The following is a 17,249-nucleotide window of genomic DNA, read 5'->3' on the forward strand; positions in this document are numbered from 1 at the left end:
GGCGTAACAGGGTAGAAGTTGAGAAGACTTCTGCACTAGTGTGGGAATCTCAAATTAGAGGAGACAGTTACAGAGTAAGGGGACAGTCATTCACAACTGAAAATGTGAAAGAAGTTCTTCTCCCAGAGAGTAACGGCTCTGGAATTCTCTACCCCAGAGAGCTGTGCAGGCTAGATCACAGGGAGTCTTTGAATAGGAGGTTGGTAGATTTTTGAAATATCGAGACATTGAGAGCTGAGAGGAACTGGCAAGGAGGAGGACTTGTGACCTCTGGAAGATCTGCCGTGATCTTGTTGAATGTGGACTTGAGAGGCTGAATGGCCATACACCTCCTCCAATTTCCTGTATTCTTATTCTCTCACACCACTCTTAAGGCACACGGGGCAGTCTGATTGGAAAGACAGGTTCAACACAGCACTGCAGGCCAGCTGGTTTGACGATGAGCTCTACACTGTAGTACATTACAGGAAGGATGTTATTAAACTGGCAAGGGGGCAGAAAGGAAATACTAGGATGCTACTGAGACTGGAAGGTGTGAGCTATAAGAAAGACTGCTTCTAAAATAATTGTTTCGTGGTACAGTTACAACATGTAAAAGGCATCTGGATGGGTCCACGAATAGGAAGGGCTGAGAGATTCAAAAGCAGAGGTGGTAAAGCTCAGCAGGTCTGGCAGCATGTGTGAAGAAAAAAATCAGAGTTAACGTTTCGGGTCCGGTGACCCTTCCTCAGAACAACAGAAGGGTCACCAGACCTGAAGCGGTAACCGGTTTTTTTTTGCTTCACAGATGCTACTAGACCTGCTGGGCTTTTCCAGCAATTTCTGTTTTTGATCCTGATTTTCAGCGTCCACACTTTCGGTTTTTACAGGTATATGAGCCAAATTCTGGCAAATGAGACGAGATTTCTTTTCTTTATTCATTCATGGGATGAAGGTGTCACTGACCAGGCAGCATTTATTGCCCATTCTGCAGTTAAAATTCAACCACATTGCAGTGGGTCTGGAGTCACATGTTGGCCAGACCTGGTAAGGATAGCAGTCTCCTTCCTTAAAGGATATTAGTGAACCCCGTGGGCTTTTCCTGACAATGGATTCATGGTCATCATTAGATTCTTAATTCCAGATATTTTATTGAGTTCAAATTCCACCATCTGAGTTCCCTCAGAACATTATCCGGGTCTCTGGGTTAACAGTCCAATGATCATACCATTAGGCCATCACTTGCCCATTGGTGTGGACATAATTTAGGATATCTGGTCAGCACAGACAAGTTGAACGGAACGGTCTGTTTCCATGCTGTACAGCCCAAAAATGCTCGGGAGACTCAAGAGGCTGTTTCTCTGGGAACTGATCATTGTTCCGACACTTACAGGATCTCCTCTCTCTCCAGGGACTCCTGGAATTCCTCTGGGACCTGGAATGCTCACACCAGGAGGGCCTCGTTCCCCCTAAAGTCAAACACAAACAGTGAACACTGTTAAAACATTCAGCCTTAACATTCTGGGGCCTCAGAAAGCTCAAGCAGCTCAACAACCGAGCGGGATGTTAGAACCAGTGAGGGTTGTTAACCGCATCAGGAAACACTGCAGAAAGAGAGCTCTTTCTAATCAACCTGTTCAGAGACACATCTCTGGAGCAAGTGGGAGCTGACCCTGGGCCTCCTGGCTCAGAGGTGAGACAGGGGCTTCACCAGTGCATCTCAAAAGCCCCCAGTGCCAACATGATGCCAGACATTCTAGTCAGTCAAGCTGAGCTGAGCAACACAAAACTGATCTCCCCAAAGTTGCAGAAATGAGGTAGACTTGGATGATCGGGGCAGCATGGTGGCTCAGTGGTTAGCACTGCTGCCTCATGGCGCCAGGGACCTGGGTTCAATCCCATCCTGGGGTGACTGTGCAAACTCTACACTAATGTTCTCCTGGTGTCTGTGTGGGTTTCCTCCCACAGTCCAAAGATGTGCAGGTTGGGTGGACTGGCCATGGGAAATTACCCATTGCGTCCAGGGATGTGCATGCAAGGTGGATTGGATATGGGGAAATGCAGGAACAACAACAGAAGTTGCTGGGAAAGCTCAGCAGGTCTGGCAGCATCTGTGAAGGAAAAAAAATCAGAGTCAACATTTCAGGTCTGGTGACCCTTCCTCAGAACGGACTTTTTTCTTCACAGATGCTGCCAGAGCTGCTGAGCTTTTCCAGCAACTTTTGCTTTTGTTCATGACTTACAGCATCCGCAGTTCTTTTGGTTTTTATGGGAAACACAAGAGTTAGGGGTTGGGTCTGGGTGGCCAATTCTTCGAAGCGTTAGTGTGGACTTAATGGGCAGAATGGCCTACTTTCTCACTAAAGGATCCTATGAATGAAAACTGGATGGTGGGTAATGCATTGGGAATTCACTGTGGAGAGCTTTACAACTGGATTAGCAGTGAAGAATTCCGAAGTAACCTATCCAAATCTGTTTCCATGAGAAGAAACAATATAAAATGCTGTGAAATTTAGTAGGATTTTCAGAAAGGCAGGAGAGTGAAATCGGCTGCAGCTTATAACATGGAATTGAGAATGACAGGCACTGTGAAGCGCTTGGTCTGAGAGGATGATATTTTTTAAAGTTAATCTTCATTCACTCATAGGGCAGATCAGGCAGTCATCCACACAGCTGGCTAACTCTTACCTGCTGGACACTTCGAGAATCAAAGGGATGACAACAAAAACAGGAAACTGTTGAATCCAAAAGCAAACAGACAGCAGTGAACTCAATCACGAGCACAAGGAGCAGAGAGAATTCATTACCTTTTGACCCTGAATTCCTTCTGGTCCTCTGGGACCTGGTGAGCCTATAGGTCCAGGGGGACCAGATATTCCATCAGCTCCTCTCAGGCCCGAAGGACCTACAACGCCAGGGAAGCCCTGAAAAGAGAAAACAACAGTAAGCAAGTGTCTACATCACACTGATTGGAAACAGACCCTTCGGCCCAACTCATCCATGCTGACCTGGTTTCCAAAATTGACCAAGTCCCATTTGTCTGCATTTGGCCCATTTCCCTCTAAACCTTTCCTATCCATGTGCCTGTCCAAATATATTTTAAGTGTTGTATTTGTACCCATCTCTGCTACTTCCTCTGGCAGCCTATTCCAGAGACGCACCACCCTCTGGGTGAAAAAGTTTTCCCTCAGGTGCCTTTTAAATCTTTCACTTCTCACCTTAAACTCACGGCCTCTAGTTTTGGACTCCCCTACCCTGGGGAAAAGACCTTGGCTGTTCACCTTATCCATGCCTCTTGTGATTTAACAAAACTCAGCCTCTGATGCTCCAGGGAAACAGGTCCCATGCTTTCCTTATAACTCAAAACTTCCAGTCTCACTAAAGTCCTTATAAATATTTTTCAGACCCGTTCCAGTTTAATAACACCCTTCCTATAGTGTACTACAGTACAGGGTCATTAAACCTCCAGGACGGGCCTTGAATCTTCAAGAATTGAGGGCTATAAGACCATATTACATAGGAGCAGTTGTCGGCCATTCAGCCCATTGAGTCTACTCTGCCATTCAAAGAGATCATAGCTAATCTGATGATCCTCAGCTATATAGAATGGATCTTGGAGACTGGGAACAAACAAAAGCAAAAATTGCTTGAGGAACTCAGCAGGTCTAGCAGCATCTGTGGAGAGGAAAAATTGGGTTAACGTTTTGAGTGCAGAACGAGAAGCAGCTATGTAAAAGCAGTCTTCATGCCGATGATGAGAAAGGGTGGGTGGTAGAGGGAGACAGCGGATTGGTGGGAGAGGGAATTCATTGAGAGACATGATAGGTCTCTCCACCTATTCACTCACTCCTGCTCCCGTCACCTACCTAAATACTACCATTACCCAGCTGTTTCTCATTCTGAAGAAGGGTCACAGGACTTGAAACATTCTTCTCCACAGATGCTGCCCGACCTGCTGAGTTTCTCCAACAATTCCAGCTTTTATTACGCTATCTTTAAATCTCGTCTCAGCAATGGTGACCATGAGCCTGCCATCAATAGTCATGAACACCCATCTGGTTCATCTTTGTCGTTTGGGGAAACAAGTTGGCCATCCTTACTTGATCTGGCCTACGTGTGACTCCAGACCCACAGCCGTGCAATCAGGTGAAGCGACCCCACTTTCAAAGGCTATGAAGGATAGGCAACAAATGCTGGCCTTGCCAGTGAAGCCCACATTCCCCGAAAGAACAGAAATCATGGATCCTGATGAAATGTAACCTTGGGGAAATGGCACTGCCCAATTTTCAAAACCCAACCAATGGGAGAAATCTCACCTCTGGAGTAAGAACTGGCCCCATGATGGCCAGCAGATCTGTGGTATAATGACACAGTAAAGATTGTGTAATTGTCCAGTGGTTTAAAGGACGTGAGCTGACAATATTGCTTTGGAGTATCTCATTTTGGTGATTGGAAGCCAATTTTGCCGTTAGTTTGCATTATTTCAAGGTGTAGAATTGAACTCAGAATCATGTTGTCGGAGAACTTGAGGGAATTTGTTCATTACGTTTTGGAAAGGAATTCTCAGAGCACGGAAGCATACTTGCTGAGTCCGATCAATTATCTTTTCCCATAAAATGCAGAATTTAACACAACCTACACTGCCCATGGAGCCAAACGCATTTGTTTCAATTCTTCAGCAACTCTCCATGTTGGTGTGACCTCTGTGGATTAATGAATTCCTCCTGAAACTCAGAAGGCTCTGGGTTTGAGTCCTATTGAGAGACCTGAGCTTATAGTCCAGTGCAGTGCTGCAGGAGTGCTTCACTGCCAGAGGTTCCACGGCTAAAGTCATGGAGCTAAGGTATTTGGGTCTAGCTGAGGTTGGGACCCAAGCTTGGTGGGCACAGTGTAGGCCTCAGTCTAGCCCCATCTCCAACATCAGCTGGACTTTGGGGAAATGGGTCTAGGCCCTTGTTTTCCTGACAGGAATGTCAGTCAGACTCTTTAAGAGCCTTGCTGGAGTTGAGCTAAGGGGGCTGGCTGGGATTATCCATCCCGTTGCCAAGGACACTGCGTGATGGGGGTCAGGATGGGGTGGTGCTGGGGTTGGCAGCTGCTTGCAGTTGGGTACCTAGCCTGTGTCATGGTGCCGATAGAAGTCGCCTTGCAGCTTGCTTGTATTTTCTGATTTTTCCTTCAATGGAAAGCTTTTTAAGAAGTGGCTGAGAGGTGGCATCGTCTTGTGTGGGCCTCACTCCCAGTTGTTTTAACCGAAAGGGCAGTTGCTGTAAATTAGATGAGAAATCGGGTGGGGGGGGGGGGGGGGGGGTCCCAACTGATGAACATCCACCTTATGAACGTCTGCACTTATGCACGTGATCTGACGTACGGATGTTTCTGGTATTTACAACAGGGCACTATATTGTCCTGCGTTGTGATATGATCTGCGTACGAATCGACTCACGAATGGACTCGAGAACAGAACCAGTTTGCAGCCCAGGGGCAGCCTGTAGCTCAGTGGTCAGCACTACTGCTTTACAGTTCCATTCCATTCTCAGGCGACTAGCTGAGTGAAGTTTGCACACTCTCCTCATGTCTGTGTGGGCTTCCTCCCACACAGCCCACAGATGTGCAGGCTGGGTGGATTAGCCGTGGGAAATGCAGGTTTACAGAGGATGGTCTTGAAAAGGTTGGCGTAGATTCAATGGGTCGAAGGGCCCGCTTCCGCTCTGTAGGGATCCTATGACTGGTTGCATGTCTCTGGCTTGAGTCAAGCCACTGAATGATACTTATGAGTGTCTGAAAGGGACCCTCTGCAGTATATAGGGGAGCCCCCTGAACTAGGGTTGCAAGGTCAGATAAAGAAAGTAGCAGCAGTACGAAGGAACATCCAGTAAAGCTTTGCTAACTCGCGGAGTTAAATCTAAGATGGGTGGGTGATGTTCTTTTTAAGACTTCTTGCCAATTAAATGATGGCCCCTGCAGAAATCTTAGCTTTTATCAACTTCCCACTGGAGGCATGTTCAGGGCCTGAAAAACGTTCTAAATCCTCTTTCTGCCTCAGAATGGCAAAATTCATGATTTCAGCGTTCCCAAGTTTAACAACCAGTGTCTGGACCACACATAATCATAACTCACCCGTTCTCCTTTCTCTCCCCGTTCTCCTTTCTCTCCCTGGAGACCGTCGAATCCTCGGTCGCCCTGTATTACAGACCAGATTGTATCAGTGCTGTGAGGTACATAAAGCTCAAGGGCTGGGAATAATGCCTTTGGGCTGTGGAACTGTTCTACAAAGCTCTGTCACTGGTGCCATACCTTGGGTCCAATGAGACCTTCTTTCCCAGAGAGACCTGGGGGTCCAGGAGCACCAGGGTCACCCTGAAAGATAGAAGGACAATCAGTATCAGCCCTCAAGAATACTGCCATTCTCAGGTTCCTCCAGTTCGGTTTGGAGACCAACTGGACAGTCTGCCACATGTACCAGTGCAGGGCATGTTGGAGGATGCAGCACAAAATGTTCACCGTAGAAACTCCCAATCCTCCCCACTCCAGACAACATGAGAAGGGTCAGCTCTTAAGGAATCCCAGTAAAACTGATCTCATTGCACAATGATCAGGGCACCAGCTCTTCATGAGTTGGGGCCATATCAAGCACGAAGGAAGGCAGTTGCATTACAACTGACTGGAGGAGTGTGCCACACAACTTCATGTGCTAAACGGAGCAGCTTCATAGGGCGGCAGGGTGAGTCAGTGGTCAGCACTGCTGCCTCACAGCACCAGGGACCCACATTTGATTCCAGCTGTGGGCAACTGCCTGTTTGGAGTTTGCACGTTCGTCCTGTGTCTGTGTGGGTGTCCTCCTGAAGTCCAAAGATGTGCTGGTTAGGGGGATTGGCCATAGGGAATTTGGAATTATAGGGCAGAGGTTGGTTCTGGGTGCTGTGCTCTGCAGAGGGCTGGTGTGGTTTCGATGGGCCAAATGGCCTGTTTCCACACTATAGGAATTCTATGATATAAAAAGTGTAAATATTTTATGTAATCAGCAAAAAATGTTTTTTTTTTCTTTGTATTACTGTTGTCCAGAACAAAAGAGTCTTTTACCAGGTTTCTTCAGTAAGCTCAAACCTAATTTATTTATTATAAACATAATTATTCTTAAATAAGCAACAAAATTGATTATTAACTAAGCTACTACGCAGAATTAAACAAGCTTTCCCCAATCGCTCTGTCTCTCAGACACATACACATAGCCAAAACACAGTTTTGCAGCGATATGAGACAACAAGGTGTAGAGCTGGATGAACACAGCAGGCCAAGCAGCATCACAGGAGCAGGAAAGCTGATGTTTCGGGCCTAGATCCTTCTTCAGAAATCCAGAAACGTCAGCTTTCCTGCTCCTCTGATGCTGTTTGCCTGCTGTGTTCATCCAGCTCTACACCTTGTTATCTCAGATTCTCCAGCATCTGCAGTTCCTACTATCTTCCCAGAGGTATGGTGAGTTTTGGAATAAAAAGTGAAAAAAATACAATGCCTGTGTGTGTCAAGATTACAGATTCAGAAGGTTGAATGAATTTACCTTCTTGATTGTCCTTTGATTTCCCATTGATGGGATCTGCTTGCTGTGAATCACTGAATGATGCAAGAACTTCAGAGCAGATTTCTGATTCAGAGGGTAACAATTCGGAGCACTGATATATAACACACAGCAACCTGATCCTAGAAGGTGCTGCTCACCAAACAGCACCAAAAAGCGGAAGCTTTATTCTGCAACTAAACCATAAAGCACATCCCCTGTCTCTTCTTAAAAGTGCTTACTGGACAGAATCTCCAAAAATACTTGTTTTACCCATAAACAGCTAACAATGCACAGTAATAAAATGTGAGGCTGGATGAACACAGCAGGCCCAGCAGCATCTCAGGAGCACAAAGGCTGACGTTTCGGGCCTAGACCCTTCATCAGAGAGGGGGATGGGGTGAGAGTTCTGCAATAAATAGGGAGAGAAGGGGAGCCGGACCAAAGTTGGAGAGAAAAGAAGATAGGTGGAGAGGAGAGTATAGGTGGGGAGGTAGGGAGGGGATAGGTCAGCCCAGGGAAGACAGACAGGTCAAGGAGGTGGGATGAGGTTAGTAGGTAGGAAATAGAGGTGCAGCTTGGGGTGGGAGGAAGGGATGGGTGAGAGGAAGAACAGGTTAGGGAGGTAGAGACAGGTTGGACTGGTTTTGGGATGCAGTGGGTGGAGGGGAAGAGCTGGGCTGGTTGTGTGGTGCAGTGGGGGGAGGGGACGAACTGGGCTGGTTTTGGGATGCGGTGGGGCAAGGGGAGATGTTGAAGCTGGTGAAGTCCACTTGATACCATTGGGCTGCAGGGTTCCCAAGCGGAATATGAGTTGCTGTTCCTGCAACCTGCAAGTGACATCATTGTGGCACTGCAGGAGGCCCATGATGGACATGTCATCTAGAGAATGGGAGGGGGAGTGCAGTCGTTTATTGCAAACCGAGCGGAGGTGTTCTGCAAAGCAGTCCCCAAGCCTCCGCTTGGTTTCCCCAATGTAGAGGAACCCACACCGGGTACAGTGGATGCAGTATACCACATTGGCGGATGTGCAGGTGAACCTCTGCTTAATGTGGAAAGTCATCTTGGGGCCTGGGATAGGGGTGAGGGAGGTGGTGTGGGGGCAAGTGTAGCATTTCCTGCAGTTGCAGGGGAAGGTGTGGTGGGGTTGGAGGGCAGTGTGGAGCGAACAAGGGAGTCACGGAGAGAGTGGTCTCTCCGGAGAGCAGACAGGGGTGGGGATGGAAAAATGTCTTGGGTGGTGGGGTCGGATTGTAGATGGCGGAAGTGTCGGAGGATGATGCATTGTATCCGGAGGTTGGTGGCGTGGTGTGTGAGAACGAGGGGAATCCTCTTTGGGCGGTTGTGGCGGGGGCGGGGTGTGGGGGATGTGTTGCGGGAAATGCGGGAGACGTGGTCAAGGGCGTTCTTGACCACTGTGGGGGGAAAGTTGCGGTCCTTGAAGAACTTGGACATCTGGGATGTGCGGGAGTGGAATGCCTCATCGTGGGAGCAGATGCGGCGGAGGCGGAGGAATTGGAAATAGGGGATGGAATTTTTGCAGGAGGGTGGGTGGGAGGAGGTGTATTATAGGTAGCTGTGGGAGTCGGTGGGCTTGAAATGGACATCAGTTACAAGCTGGTTGCCTGAGATAGAGACTGAGAGGTCCAGGAAGGTGAGAGATGTGCTGGAGATGGCCCAGGTGAACTGAAGGTTGGGGTGGAAGGTGTTGGTGAAGTGGATGAACTGTTCGAGCTCTTCTGGGGAGCAAGAGGCAGCGCCGATACAGTCATCAATGTAACGGAGGAAGGGGTGGGGTTTGGGGCCTGTGTAGGTGCGGAAGAGGGACTGTTCCACGTAACCTACAAAGAGGCAGGCATAGCTGGGGCCCATGCGGGTGCCCATGGCCACCCCCTTGGTCTGTAGGAAGTGGGAGGAGTCGAAAGAGAAGTTGTTGAGGGTGAGGATGAGTTCGGCTAGGCGGATGAGGGTGTCGGTGGAGGCACCTTCAACAATGCACAGTTTGGCCTTTTGACTTTTAGTTTTGAAGGAAACTTTTTCAACCCAGAAATGTCCAAACAGTTCCATATTCCATTTTCCTATAGTCCATAAGTATATGTATTTCTCACAGTTGTCATTATTAGAAGCCAATCAGCTCAGCTCCAGAGCATTACTGCAGGAATTACTTGAAAGAAGCATTGGTAAGTTATTGCAATATATTCTGTGCTGGTTCCACAACTTTAGAGTCACATTTAACCTTACCCTTGATCCTATTTTTTTAAAAAACGACCTATTTCCATCTCTGAACTACTGCCCCAGTATCAGTTCATCAGCTGCTGAAACCCTCATTCACATCCGTGTTATCTCAATACATGATAATCCGAAGCACTTCTGGTTGACCTCCCACATTTTATCCTCCATAAGATCAAGATCATCTAAGTCTCTACTGCCCCTGTCCCAACTCACATCAAATTCCATTCCGCTATCACCTCGCTCACCTACATTGGCTTCTGCTCAAACAACATCTTGGTTTTAAAACTTTTTATCACAGGATGGAGCTGGAGGAAGACAGCAGGCCAGGCTGCAACAGAGAAGCAGGAAAGTTGACATTTCGGCCGGCACCCTTGTGTTATCTCTGACTCCAGCATCTGCAGTTCTTGCTATCTCTTAAAACTTCTTGTCCTTGTTTTCAAATCCTTCCATGGCCTCACTCTGTGTCTGTGAGTCTCCTCCTCCAAAACGCTAGATCTCTGTGTACATTGAATTGTAGCTGCTTGAGTATCACCAATGTTAATTGTTCTACCATTGTTGGTAGGATCTTCAGCTGCATCAGCCTTAGTGTGCCCTCTCTATACCTCTCCACCTCACTTGACTCCTTTAACCTACTTTTTGATCAAGCTTTTGGCCATCTGACCTCATATCCCCTTCTGCCTGTCATCCAATGACATTACCATTGTAGAATAAATCCCAGCCTCATCCAACATACTACTGACCAGAAACTTAACTGGACCAGCCACATCAATATTGGGACTATGCTCAAGTTCGAATAACTTACTTCTGACTCCCCATTGTCAAAAAGCCATGAGTTTGGAGTTTTTCTGAAGAAAATTCCTGACCTGAAACATCAACTTTACTGTCCCCCGATGCTGCCTGGCCTGCTGTGTTCCTCCAGCTCCACACTGTGTTATCTCTGACTCCAGCATCGGCAGTTCTTACTATCTGCAAGTTCGGAGTGTGGTGGAATAGTCTCTTCTTTTTATTCATTTCACTGCTGACCAGGCAGCATTTAGTGCCCATCTGTAATTGCCGCGGGGCAGTTAAGAGCTAGCCACGTTGTTGTGGGTCTGGAGTCACATGTAGGCCCAGACCAGGTAAGGATGGCAGTTTCCTTCCCTAAAGGGCATTAGTGAACCAGATGGGTTTTTCCCAACAATCGACAATGGATTCACAGTCATCATTAGACTCTTCATTCCGAATATTTATTGAATTCAAATTCCACCATCTGCCATGGCAGAATTTGAGCCAGGGCCCCAGAATGTTTTCCGGGTCTCTGGATTAATAGTCCAGCGATAATACCACTGGGCCAATTGCCTGGATGGGTGCAGTTCCATCATTCTCAAGTTTGAAGCAATCCAGCAGAAGGCAGCCTGCATGCTCCACTACCTTAAGGTTTCATTCCCCTTTTCAACACACAGAGGCAACATTGTGTACCATTACTGAGGCACTGCAGCAACTCGCCAAGTCTCTTTTGAAAGCACTTTTCAGGCTTACAGCCTCTAGCATTTAGGACAAGGGCAGCAGACATGGGAACACCACCATCTTCAAGTTCCCCTCCAAGCCGCTCACCATCCTGGCTTGGAAATATATTGCTATCTGTTCACTGTCGCTGGGTCAAAATCCTGGAATTCCCTCCCTAACAGCTGTACGTCCATCCCAAGGACTGTAGCAGCTCACCACCGCAGGGGAAAAGCTGGCCTGACCAGAAATGGCCATTAACAAATAATAACAGAACGCGATCACAGCCAGGTTTTACACTGCTCCCCAAAGTTAATAGCCCCCTGTCCTCTCCCTGTTTCCTTTTAACTATCTTCATCATGTTTTGTTTGTGACCAACTGAAGTTTTGGGTGAACCTGGGCCAAAGCTCACATTTGGTGCCAAATACAGGGCAAGATGTTATTTTTTTAATTCACCTATGGGTAATGAGAATCATTGGCTGGGCCAGCATTTATTGCGCATTCCCAGGTTTCCCCTTCAGAAGGTTGGGGTGAGCTGCCTTCTTGAACTGCTGTGGTCCATGTGCTGTAGGTTGACCCACAATGCCCTTAGAGAGGGAATTCCAGGATCGTGACCCAGTGGCACTGAAGGAATGGCAATATATTCCCAAGTCAGGATGGTGAGTGGCTTGCAGGGTAACTTGGAAGGGGTGGTGCTCCCGTGTATCTGCTGCCCTTGTCCTTCTAGATGGACATGGTTGTGAGTTTGGAAGGTGCTGTTGAAGGATCCTTTGTTAATTTCTGCAGTGCACCTAGTAGACAGTACACACTGCTGCTACTGAGCTAATGTTCACTAATGTCCTTTAGGGAAGGAAACTGCCATCCTTACCTGGTCTGGTCTACACAGAACCCCTACAGTGTGGAAATAGGCCCTTCGGCCCAACAAGTCCACACTGACACTCAGATCATCCCGCCCAGGCACATCCCGCATAACCCACCTAATCTACACATCCCTGAACTCTACGGCCAATCCAACTAACCTGCATACCTTTGGGCCGTGGCAGGAAACCGGAGCACCCGGAGAAAACCCAAGCAGACACGGGGAGAATGGACATGTGACTCCAGGCTTACATCAATGTTGCTTCTGCACAATTAGTGATTGTAATAATGCTGGCTCAGCCAGTGATGCCCACATCTCATGAATGAATTAAAAATAAAATCACCAAAGACACTTAGACAGCTGTCCATTATCTTCCCCTAACTCGTTTAAAAATGAGGAGGTGCCATTGGACCTGAAACGTTAACTCTGATTCTCTCCTTCACTGGTGCTCCTAGACCTGCTGAGCTTTTCCAGCAACTTCTGTGTTTCTTCCTTTAAAAATAATACCTCACCTGTAGGTTCAACGTACCGGGTGCTCTATCCACGATTTCTTACCTGTTCCCCCTTTCTGCCAGGGAATCCGAGCCTGCCAGGAATACCAGGGTCACCCTGCACAAAGAATTGCACAAAGTAAGGATGCAAAATGGCACAGAATAAACGCCAATTCACCAAAGGATGGGGACTCAGATCTGTTTTTGACTATGAAAGGACTGCATGCAGTGTCTATTATAACAGATTATAACAGATGCTTTGTCAACAGAATAGGCAGTAAAGGATAGCATTTCTTCAATTCTGTCTTTTGCTCACGATAGCCTGAATATCTTCATTGTCCCAACTAAGCACTTCCTTCGACAAAAGAGAGCGAAATTCTGGAAAATCTCTCCCCCTGAAATAGCTGTCAGGGCTGGGGAGGGAGTTCAATTGAACGATCCAAAACAAAGCTACATTTTTGGTGGCATTCAGCGTTTCAGTGACCAAGAGTCGAGGCACACAGGTGAAGTTGATGTATCAGCCTTGTTTTGTGTAAATCTTTCAACGAAAATGAAAACCTAGACATTATCAACGCCCGATAATCGTTATTCGGCCCGAAACTTAAACTCTGATTTCTCTCGACAGGTGCTGCCAGACCTGCTGAGCTTTTCTGGCAATTTCTGTTTTTGTCTCTGACCTATAGCATCCGTGGTTTGTTCATTATTAACACATGATCACCCAATACTATGCCAATTACAAATGTTTTAACAGTGGTGCTAACCAACTAATATTCCACCTTGTAACTTCAGGTTTAGATTACTTGCATCCTCTTTCATTTAATTTCTGAACTAAGGAGCCTAAGACCAGGAGCAGTAGTAGGCCATTCAGCCCATCAAATCTAGTCTGCCAATTAATGAGATCATGGCTGATCTGATCATGCTCAACTCTACTTTCCTGCCTTTTCCCCAGAACCCTTGATTCCCTTCCTGATTAAAAATCTGTCTCTCTCAAATTTGAATATGCTTAATGACCCAAACTCTACAGCTCCTACACAGTATAAAAAATCTGCAGATTCACAAACTACTAAGAGAAGCAGTTCCTGCCTATCCATCTCTGTCTGAAATGGGTGATTTTTTTTTCCCCTCTAAGATCATGCCCTTTCGTCCTAGGCTCCCCCAAAAGTTGAAACAACTTTTCCACATCTACCCTGTTAAGTCCTTTAAGAATCTTATATGTTTCAATTTGGCGGCCTCGGACTGTTGTAAACTCCAATGAGTACAAGCCAACATAGTCAACCTCTCCTTGTGAAGAAAATCCCTCCACACCTGAGATCAATCCAGTGAAACTTCAATGCCAGTATATCTTCCCTTAGCTAAAGCCAACAAAACTGTTCACTAGCATTCTAACTAGCGCCTTGTGTAGTCTCAGCTATAGACTTACTTATTCTCATACTCCAGTCCCTTCCAAATCAAGGCCAACATTCCCTTTGTCTTCCCTATTACCCTTCAAACTTGAATTCTTGCTCTTTGTGATTCATGCATGAAGACCCTCAAATTTGTAGTTGTCTACGGTCTTTCTCCTTTTAAATAACATGCAGATTCTCTATGCTTCCCACCAAAATGCATAAACTCATATTTTCTCACATTATGTTCCATCTGCAAGTTTTTGAGCACTCGTGTAATCTGTTGAGAGCGCTCGAGAGCTGACTCTTTATGACATCCTCAATGCCTTCCCACCTGTTTCTGTGTCACCACCAATTTGGCAAGAGTGCATTCACTTTCCTAGCCCAAGGCATTAATGCATATTATAAATGGCAGTGGCCCTAGCACTGATTCCTGTGGCTGGAATAAAAGATAACCATTCTGACACGGTTTCTTACCTTGTTTCCCTTCTCTCCATCAAGGCCACACGCACCTTTCACCCCTCTCTCACCCTGTAAAACAAGCCAAAGGCTGCACTCAAATTGTACACCAGTCCTTTGTATACCAATCATTTATAGAGCCTTTTATAGAGAGCGGTCTTTTGTGTACAGCAATTGTTTCTATCTCCCAGTCCACCTATTCCAGTTTTTCGGACAATTCCAACTATTTGTGTATGCAAGCAATTTTTATCATTTCTTTGTGTATATCAGTCATTTCTACCAGCCCTTTGTGTTTAGCAGTCCTTTACAGATACCCCAACCAGTGTGTGGAGCCGGAGGAACACAGCAGGTCAGGCAGCATCAGAACAGAGCCCAGTTCTGAAGAAGGGTTCCAACCCAAAATGTTGACTTTCCTGCTCCTCTGATGCTGCCTGGCCTGCTGTGTTCCTCCAGCTCCACACTGTGTTGACTCTGACTCTAGCATCTGCTGTTCTTGCTATCTCTTTGTATTCACCAGTCATTTATACCAGCGCCTTGTGTACATCAGTCCTTTGTGTATACCGGCCCTCTGTGTATACCAGATCTTTGAGTATGCCAGTCCCTTGTGTATGCCAGTCCTTTGTGTACACTGGTCCTTTGTGACCACAAGTCCTTTGTATATACCAGCTTCTTGTGTATGCCAGACCTCTGTGTATAACAGCCCTCTGCCTATACCAGTCCTTTGTGTACACCAGCCCTTTGTGTATACCAAGCCCTTCTGTATACCAGACCTTTTGTGTATACTATTCCCCTGTGTATACCAGTTCTTTGCGTACACCAGCCCCTTGTGTATGCCAGTCCTTTATGTACACCAGTCCTTTGTGTATACCAGTCCTTTGTGTATACCAGACCTTTGTGCATACCATTCCCCTGTGTATACCAGTCCTTTGTGTATACTATTCCCCTGCGTATACCAGTCCTTTGTGTACACTATCCCTTTGTACCAGCAGCTATTTTAAACATTTACATATGATATGGGAAGTACACCTCAGGTACTGTGCAGATCCATGTTGTTTTTTCCTGAGGGAGTGCCTGGACATTGCAGGGTGGGCCTCAGGATTGAATCTCAGACTGATCATTTGAACTGCCTGTGGAATTCCAGGGCTGCTTGTATTTTTTTCACACAAGCCTGTAGGGGTTCACCATTACACAGTGAAGCCAGGTCATTCACCAAATGGTTCAACTAAGTCATTCTTCACATATTGGAAATAGAAGAGTACAAGTTAGTTAATATAATGCAAATTGTCTCCTTCACTTTAATAAACCCTGTGAGCATCCCAAACTTGTGAAACCATTTGTACACCTTACCCAGACTTGGAAGGATTCATTGTCAAAGAGTTATAGAGCCTGGAAATGGACCCCTCTGCCCACCTCATCCATGTTGACCAAGTTTCTTAAACTAAACTGGCCCCTATTTGCCTGTATTTGGCCCATTTCCCTCTCAACCTTTCCCATTCATGTACCTGTCCAAATGACTCTGAAATGCTGTAAGTGTACCAGCCTCCACCGCTTCCTCTGGCAGCTCATTCCAGACATGCACCATCCTCTGCGTGAGAAAGTTGCCCCTCAGCTCCCTTTGAAATCTTTCCCCCCTCACCTTAAACGTATGCCCCTCTAGTTTTGTAATCGCCCTCCCCAGGCAAAAGACCTTGGCTGTTCACTTATCAGTGCCCCTCATGGTTTTCACAGCTCAATTCACCCAGAGCGTACATCAGGTTCGCAGCGACTTACTTTGAAACCTCGAGGTCCTACTTCTCCCCTGTCGCCACGGATTCCTTTCACTCCATCACTGCCATCCTTTCCTGGTATTCCCTGTGAAAAAATCCACACGGGTGGAAAAAAGTTCGTCCACAGAATAACAGATACCCAGTACAGTCTCCTTGACAAAAACCGAGTGAACTACTTCTGAGGAAGGGTCACTTGACCCAAAAGGTTTTCTCTTGATTCCTCTCCACAGATGCTGCCAGACCTGCTTTCCAGGAATTTCTGTATTTGAACAGTCTGCTTAATTCTCTGTTTGAAAGCGAGCGACTCAAAATCATGAGTTGGCTGGATAGAGCGAATGTGGAGAAGTAACTGTTACACTTGTATAAGGAACAAGAACGAGAGGGCATAGATTTAAAGTGACCTGCAGAAGAAGTAAGTGTGAAGTGAGGAAAGCTTTTTCACTCCGTGAGGGTATGGAATGCATTGCCTGGAGATGCGGCCGAGGCAGATTCAATTGAGGCCATTAGATGATGATTTTGGTCAAAATGACTCACAAGGATATGGCAGCGGTGGGGGGAGGGGGCGGCAGTGGGGGGGGGGGGGCGGGGAAAGCAGGAGACTTGGCTCTAGGTAGTGATGCCAATTGAATGAGCTGTTGCAGGAACAATGGGCCGAATGGCCTCCTTCTGCTCTGGAATACCTCTTGTGACTCACTGTGCCATGATCGCCCCTCTAGGTAGGGCAAGGAGGCAGATCCCAGCCAGAATGGGAATTGTGTCTCCTGCTGTTAGCACTAATCTATTTAAATGAGCCAAATGGCACTCCAAGGAGCCAGAGTTGCTGTAATAACATTACCGTTTACACCCATGGTCTAATCTAGAGCAATAGGCCGGGATGACATGGGCTCCAATTCTTTTTCTACCACATGGCTGACGGGGACCTCTCTTGCACTTATTCACCAGCCACTGGTGTATATTGGAATGATTTACTGCTCCCCACTGAACGGACCTCTCTAATTTCAAATCTAATGCTGATCTCGCTTTTGTGCACCTCCTGTGCAGTGT

General features: G+C 46.8%; 1 protein-coding gene across 1 annotated transcript in view; it reads right to left on the minus strand.

The window, feature by feature from the left end:
• Window positions 1–17,249, minus strand: part of col7a1 (collagen, type VII, alpha 1) — a 443,464-nt gene that overhangs the window by 35,273 nt on the left and 390,942 nt on the right. Inside the window, exons 110-116 of the mRNA XM_059649672.1 lie at window positions 16,210–16,290; window positions 14,458–14,511; window positions 12,663–12,716; window positions 6,277–6,339; window positions 6,100–6,162; window positions 2,787–2,903; window positions 1,371–1,448 (exon numbers count right to left, since the gene is read on the minus strand). Coding sequence (XP_059505655.1) covers window positions 1,371–1,448; window positions 2,787–2,903; window positions 6,100–6,162; window positions 6,277–6,339; window positions 12,663–12,716; window positions 14,458–14,511; window positions 16,210–16,290 — 510 coding nt within the window. The remainder of the gene's footprint in view (window positions 1–1,370; window positions 1,449–2,786; window positions 2,904–6,099; window positions 6,163–6,276; window positions 6,340–12,662; window positions 12,717–14,457; window positions 14,512–16,209; window positions 16,291–17,249) is intronic.

Source organism: Stegostoma tigrinum, chromosome 11, assembly GCF_030684315.1.
Source record: "Stegostoma tigrinum isolate sSteTig4 chromosome 11, sSteTig4.hap1, whole genome shotgun sequence".
In the NCBI taxonomy this organism is placed as follows: domain Eukaryota; kingdom Metazoa; phylum Chordata; class Chondrichthyes; order Orectolobiformes; family Stegostomatidae; genus Stegostoma; species Stegostoma tigrinum.